The sequence below is a fragment of the Glycine max genome, chromosome 18 (genome assembly GCF_000004515.6).
Source record: "Glycine max cultivar Williams 82 chromosome 18, Glycine_max_v4.0, whole genome shotgun sequence".
In the NCBI taxonomy this organism is placed as follows: Eukaryota; Viridiplantae; Streptophyta; class Magnoliopsida; order Fabales; family Fabaceae; genus Glycine; species Glycine max.
In genome coordinates this window covers 16,294,491-16,301,664 of record NC_038254.2, presented here as the reverse complement: position 1 = coordinate 16,301,664, position 7,174 = coordinate 16,294,491, and the positions used below count along the sequence as shown (strand labels likewise).

The window sequence follows — 7,174 nt, the reverse complement described above, 5'->3', positions numbered from 1 at the left end:
GTTCCCACCGCCCTTGGCCCATTAGCTATGCCAAACTTTAATTTCGAACCGTGTTGTGCCCTTGAAACCCCTCTAGTTCACACTGTAGGTGAAGCACCTCGCGCCGTGAAGCAACTCTTGGTGAAACCCCTATAGTTCACAAGCACCTCGCGCCGTGAAGCATATTTTGGTCAAACCCTTGCTACGCGACTTAAACCCCTATCTCCCTTAAACCCTTGCTACGTCAAGCAGTGGAGCTCGCTCCGTGAAGACTGTCTCCGTCATAGTGAGCTCGTGTCGTGACCTGCTCCGCGAAGAACTATTGTTGTCATCAAGCAGTATCTCCCTGAAACCCGTTTGGCTCCACGTGTTAGGTCGTGGTACAGGTAAACATTGTGTTCCTCAAACGCTTAATGAATGCTCACATATTTAAAGTTTGATGGATTTGATCGAGCCCAAATCTCGTGTGTTTCATATTGTCCACATCATCTATTGGATACGATTTTTGTTGATGTTTGTTATTATTGGTAAAGGAGTTGGATTAAAAGGAAGTTTTTATTATTAGTTTTAACTATTTTGAATTTTTTTGGCGCAGTGTGGGTATTCTTCTCCAACCCAATGGGCTATAGTTCATGATCTAAACCTCTTTATTTCGGAGGTCTTGTTGTATATGTAAATTATTTGGTTTGCTATTTTTTGTTTTTTAAGGTTTTGGTGCTTAATATGTTTAGTTCGTTGTAGTTTTCTTTCTTTGGATCTTTGTCTAATGTGGGAGCAATGGTGGGAGCTATAGCGAGTGGTCAGATAGCTGAATGTATCGGGCGCGAAGGGGTATTTTATTGATTTATTCATTTGTAGTGCATGTTTTGAAGTCAATCTTTCAAAGGAAAATCTATGAATGTGAAGAGTGATTGGTGATTTTTGGCGTGTTTTTTTTAATGTTGCAGTCATTGATGATTGCTGCGATCCCCAATATAATAGGGTGGCTTGCTATTTCTTTTGCCAAAGTATGAGTGGTTTGATTTTGATACAGTGGTTGGCTCCTTCTCTATGTGTAAATCATTGTTTGTTGTTGCTTTTATAGGATTCCTCATTTTTGTATATGGGGAGGTTGTTGGAAGGTTTTGGCGTTGGGATTATCTCTTATGTGGTAAACTTGATCACCTTTCTTAATCAGTTTTATTGCTTGGGCTTTTTGGTAAGAATGCTGAGTGAAAGTGGTCCGTGTACTGGTTCTTTTGTTCTGTTCAGGTGCTTGTTTATATAGCTGAGATTGCACCTCAAAACTTGAGAGGTGGCCTTGGATCAGTGAACCAGGTTGAAGCCTTATTGTTGCTTCTTGATGTGGGTCTATTTTTTTTGTATTTGAAGTTTATTAATTTTGTAATTTTTCTGGCTCAGCTCTCTATTACAATTGGCATTATGTTGGCTTATCTGTTGGGTCTTTTTGTCAACTAGAGAGTCCTTGCAATTCTGGGTAAATTGCTAATTATTTACTTGTCTTAGCTCTTGCGGATAGACACATGAAAATATTAAAAATCTTGGTCACAAATTAGTTTCATTAAGTTCTTATAGAAAGGAACAGAAGGAATATGTGTGTACAGGGGAGGAGCCATATTTGTAAAATAAAAAATAGTTGACCGTGATATACAGGAGTAAATTTGATCGGGGGTAGAAAGCACGAATATGGCCTGTGGTCTTGAAGAAACATGGCACAAGCTGACAACTATAATACACCTTATTAAATTAGCATAAAAATGCAAATTTTAAATCTAAAGAGGGAATTAGAGTAAATTTGAGCATGAGTTATTGCTGATAAAATAAAATTCTACAATTTATCAAATTTTGTGATATTCCTATTTGCATTAGTGTAATACTTTGATAAATATAAGTAAAAAAAATTATAACACGCAGTTAGAAGTATTCAAAGTGTGACATGTTCAACATGGAATGAAACAGACATGATGTTCTTAAAAAGCTATCGAAGGTTTAATAAATAATGGTTTAATCTTTGTTAAAATACTTGTTCCTTCCAGAAAAGAAGGATGGCTACTCATTCTACTCTTGTTAATTATCTTTCTACTTCTCTTTTATTTTATTTTCCTGGTTTGGTGGGTAATCGGGGAAGTGTAGGCCAAGATGGGGATGATAGATGAGTTTGAGACTTCTTTGCAAGTGTTACGAGGATTTGACACTGATATATCTTTTGAAGTACATGAAATTAAGGTATTTTTTTGGCTCATCATTGTGGCTAAAATTTTCCACCCAAATGCATGATAGGATGCATATATGAGGTGTAGTTAAGTGTATAGCTTTATAATATGTAGTTCAGAAACATGCACTGCTAACCATTTTACTTTTCTAGAGATCTGTGGCTTCAACGGGAAAAAGAGCTGCAATCCGATTTGCAGATCTCAAGAGGAAAAGATTGGGTTCTCTCTAGGTATGGGACCCATCCCTTGGCTTATAACGTCTGAGGTATGAAATACTTAGTATGCAAAACATCTGAAGGATCTAATAATTGTTGCATTATTTACTATCTAGTTAATGCCTGCAGGTTCCCTTGCTTTGCCTTCACCATGGAAAAAAAATATTATATCTCTAATTACTTTATTTGTAATTAAGTTACTCCAATTTATAATTTAGCCCCTAGTGTATTAATATCAGTTATTAAATCCTATGATGGGATAGTGTTCTTTTTCAATGCAAATATTATTAAGTAGTATTAGTATTGCACCGTAAATATCTCGTGAAAATAGAAATTATTGATGATTGAAAATAAATTTAAAAAATACAGAATTACATCTTCAAATTCTAATATGAACAAGGTTCAAAAATAAATATAAAATGCTAAAATAACCAAAGTTCATGAATGAAGGGAATAAAAAGAAAAAAAATAGTAATATAAATAATATGTTAACTTTTAATTATTTGTATTATAAACAATATATGTTAACTTTTAACAGTATTTTCACCTTAATAGTCTATCTTCACGTTTAATAGAAATTTGTATTATAAATAATATATGTTAAGTAATGATGATTATCTTCTTCTCTTTTTTACTTAACTAAAAATACTTTATTCCGTATTCATTTTTAGTTCAATTTTTATTAGAAGTATAAGTAAATCCTTATATGAATACAAATCCATTTTTAAAAAAGGATGATACATGTTTTAATAAGAAATATAAAATTATTTTAAACACTTGGACGAGCAAATATTTTCTCTTTGAAACAATTAATACGGTTAAATTTCAAAACGGCACACATACATGGAAGAAAAGTTGGAACAAGCTATTTGATAATTTGATAGTTGTGCTGAGGAGTTACTTCGGTAAAGTTGTATGCTTTTACTAGTGATTAACGGTTGCTGTCTTCGGTTTCCTTCTTGATAAAATGTTATAATAAGTTAAAATCAGTGTGATCAAATTGTATTTTTGATTTTTAATTATATTATAATATTACAATATAGGTTAATTAGTTAATTAAGATCTTGTTTTTACCCGTGTGATAGGTTTTATATAATATTTCCTTAAGTACAGCTACCAAATATTTTGATTCTTTGGAGTCAATCTTCTACATATATACAATAGTTAATCTTGAAATTATTTGACCAAGGGAACATACTTTTGTTACTCGTTTATTTTTATGTCTTTGGTTGTTTTATGCTTCACAGTACACATTATTCTACACGAGATAGTTTCTCTTGCAAATATTGTTTGTCAAATCACACTTCATAAAACTGTAACAGTTAATTATGTGTCCTTATAAGCTAGATTGCCTTACATATTTTAATTGCAATTGTTAAAATCCATTATTTTTCTTCTACTGCTGATTTATTAGTTCTGGAGAAAAATAGAAGTTAACAAGGTAGTAACATTTGTGTTAGAAAATTGTATCAGTTGCACATGTGTTTTTCAATTAAATGTGTGGTAAATGGTAGTGTGATCTTAAATCATTATAGTATGCGAACATTTGTATAGATAGCAAATTAGCAACTAGAAAAGGGTGGAAATATAGACTCCTTATATTTGAATGTATTATTTTCCAACATCAAAATGGTATCATTTATTGCAGGAACTACATGAATTGGGTGAAGCGGTTGGAACTCAAAGCCGTGGTCTTACCCAAGAATGTATCTCCTCCTTACAGTGTCAAAGTACAAATGTGGGTTCTTCTCGAGGAAGAAGTCACGAGATGAGAGGTAATATTTTGGGTTTCTGGACTCATTGTTTTTTAATGCAAATGCTGTTTTTCTTCTCCTATCACTATTTCTGCCCAAATTAATCTTGAGAAATCTTAGACTGTTTCTATTAAGCTTATCAAAGAATTTATTTTCTATATATTTTTTATATATAGAATATAGAATTCCTATATATAGAGTAATTCATTTGTTCTTTAACCACTTAAAATAAAAGATATCAGAGACCACCACAAAAATAAAAAAAATCCAAAAAAAATATATTTAACGCATATTAAGACTTTCTACGACGGTTGTTTTATAACCGTCGTAATTTTGCATGTATTGTAGACTGTCTTAGTATATGGTGACTTTCTACGACGGTTGTTCTATAACCGTCGTAGTTTCTAATGTAGGCATATGACATACTAAAACGGTTTTGGAAATAACCGTCTTAGTAAACCAAACAAAATAATGTCTTTTTAAGACGGTTATTATAATAACCGTCATAGATTCCAAGAATATTCTAATACGGTTATTGTATAACCGTCGTAAAAAGTGAGACATATAACGATGGTCATACGAACTGTCGTGATTTTTTTTTTGCCTTTTACGACACCTGATTTTATAATGGTTCAAAATCATCGTAAAATGCCTATTTTAACCGACTTTAAATGTGTTATTTTCAGTTGTGTATGAGATGTTAAATTGTGGGAATAATATTTGGTTGCAAATAAGTGTATGTTTAACACTTATGTGACAATGATTACATTGTGAGCTATGAATTGTATAATAATCTGACTAGTGTTGATATTGAAAAAAAGTATTAATGCGCAATGTTAAAGAGAAATTATAGGTTTCTTATTTAGGAACCAGTGTTAAATTATTGCGCAATGTGCTAAATGTGTTTGAAAATACGAGTGTGAGATCGTGGGTATTGTATAATTCAGGAACAGTGTCTATGAATGAAATATGTGATGAATTATGGAATACCATGTTGCTTTGAGATTATACTATTGTTATTGAGATTATACAATTGTGATTGAGATCAAGTGTATATGATAAACTGAGTATGCACGTGATTGAGATGTTGTGTGCATTGAGTTATGAACTATGAATTTTACAATCACACGACTATAAGTCTCTTTTAGGGTGAATAGTTAATGTTAAGTCCCTTTTAGGGCAACGAGTTAATGTTAAGTCCTTTTAAGGGCAACGAGTTAATGCTAAGACCTTTAAATAGCGACGAGTTAAAACTATTTTGAGAACAATTGAGGAGTCGTGTGTTTTGTACAATTCATAGATAGAGTCTGTGTGCTAAAATGATTTTAGGGGTTGGACCTGAATCAGGAGGGAGAGGTCCTGACGGACTCTTTGGAGTGTAGGCCTTGGGGGTCACCGGGTTTGAGTGCTCCTTTAAGCCTATGCTGATCCCATATGGTTGGAACATTCTCGCAAAACATCGTGACCCTGACTGGTCTCCCTATGATCTTACTTAGTGAGAGTGACCTGACAAACTCATTGTGTGGTGTGTCTTGTTATGTACTCTTAAGCGTCTCAGGGTGATTTTTCGCTGACATGGTACCACATTGCATATAGGCTTGATTCTTAGCATAACTGTCTCATGCGCTTGCTAATTGTTTATTATGAAATTGATGTTTTATCATGTTTTGATCAGAGTGTGTGATTCTTGTGTAATGTGATTGATGATTGAAAAGTGTGATTGATGGTTGAAAAGTGAACTTTGAATGACAAAGTGGCAGAATTACATGAGTTACGTGTAAGTAAGTTTTATTTGGTTTATATGATATGTATATCTAGTTGTCTTGCTTCTCTATTAGTTAGGAATGTGATAACTCACTCCTCGTGTGTTATTTGTGTTTGGATCCTGTGATGATCTTGAACTTTGTGTTTAGGGGAGCAGATGACTAGGTGAATTGTTGAAGGAACCTTGTGCTGAAGGACGTTGGAACACAATGCTCTGATAGGATGTGACATTGGGATGTAAGTTTATATTAATTGCATAATGTTAGTTTAGTTCATTTTACATCACTGATTTAACAAAACATTTTGTAAATCTTGACGGCCTTGTTTCGAGTCGAATATATTTTTAATAAGTTTTATTTGGTAATTGAAATGCATGTGAACCTTTTACCCATGTGATTTTGTTTACCAATATATTTTTATATATTTTATTTATTTATATATATGTCGGGGTAAAGGGTATCACACTGTGTGTGTTTGGAGTGTGCTTGTATGTCTATATCAAATATCAAACAATGAAGTTAACAAGCTAATGAGTTGTTCTGTGACTCATGTAAAACGTATGCATTGTAACAATTTGTATCCAAAACATGCTTATTAAGTAAGGTTAAGCAACCAACTAACTTTTAATGAACGACTAATCTTTAATCCAACTTCTGGAGGTGGAGACTGGTAAACACCTTGTATTTTTTCTTTACATCTAGCTTTATGTCTAATTTGTCAACTTCATCATCTTCCTTCACTTTAAGTGGGGAACTGAAAAAGTAAAATCCATAAAGAAGCATTCTGTATGACCAAAAAAACAAAAATACTTTGCATAATTAAAAAATTTAGAAGCAAATTAAACAAAATTAAGAAAAAATAATAATAACAAATTACCAAGTCTATAAAATATACCACCATCGTATTGGAATTTTATGACATCACAATGCTAAGAAGTTCACATAGATTTAACTGAGTCGATTATACAGTATTAAAGGAATAAAAGCAAAAAAAATAACAACCAGAAGCTCCCTATCCAGGTGCTTGCACCTCCACTGCAACAAAATAATAGTGATAAATATAAAAACCACAAGTGCTGGTTTGAATACCATAACTATTATTACCTAAATCCATATGCTCAACCAATTTCCTTCTGGAAGAACATATACAACAGTGATTATAGAAAGAATGAATGAAAGTTTATATTGATAGATCATCATTGTCTATTATCATAAAAATGCAGCACCAAATTTCAAAATCCAATACAACT

The 7,174-nt window shown here is 32.6% G+C and overlaps 1 protein-coding gene across 17 annotated transcripts; it reads left to right on the top strand.

Annotated features, from left to right (window-relative positions):
* LOC100796885 (sugar transporter ERD6-like 6) lies at positions 1-6,289 on the top strand. 17 transcript variants are annotated; one of them, XR_005889588.1, is made up of 10 exons: positions 1-365; positions 575-579; positions 721-810; positions 927-986; positions 1,064-1,129; positions 1,231-1,323; positions 2,113-2,205; positions 2,345-2,457; positions 4,056-4,182; positions 6,075-6,289. XR_005889588.1 is itself a non-coding variant. In XM_006602260.3 (8 exons), the coding sequence occupies exons 2-7, from the start codon at positions 757-759 to the stop codon at positions 2,420-2,422; spliced, it is 444 nt and encodes a 147-aa protein (XP_006602323.1). In that variant the 5' UTR covers positions 1-365; positions 575-756; the 3' UTR covers positions 2,423-2,457; positions 2,537-2,861. The 17 variants fall into 17 exon arrangements, 2 of the variants coding, with proteins under 2 accessions (XP_006602323.1, XP_040867828.1); XR_005889586.1 differs by having other exon boundaries at positions 575-637; positions 2,345-2,422; XR_003265484.2 differs by lacking the exon at positions 575-579.
* Positions 6,290-7,174: the final 885 nt, after the last annotated feature.

Bases quoted from the DNA above. Each gene is read 5' to 3' on its own strand.
- LOC100796885 (XM_006602260.3), top strand. From the start codon at position 757: ATGGTGGGAGCTATAGCGAGTGGTCAGATAGCTGAATGTATCGGGCGC. The intron at 811-926 runs GTATTTTATTGA...TTAATGTTGCAG, and splicing joins AATGTATCGGGCGCGAAGGG to TCATTGATGATTGCTGCGAT. The intron at 1,324-2,112 runs GTGGGTCTATTT...GGGGAAGTGTAG, and splicing joins CCTTATTGTTGCTTCTTGAT to GCCAAGATGGGGATGATAGA.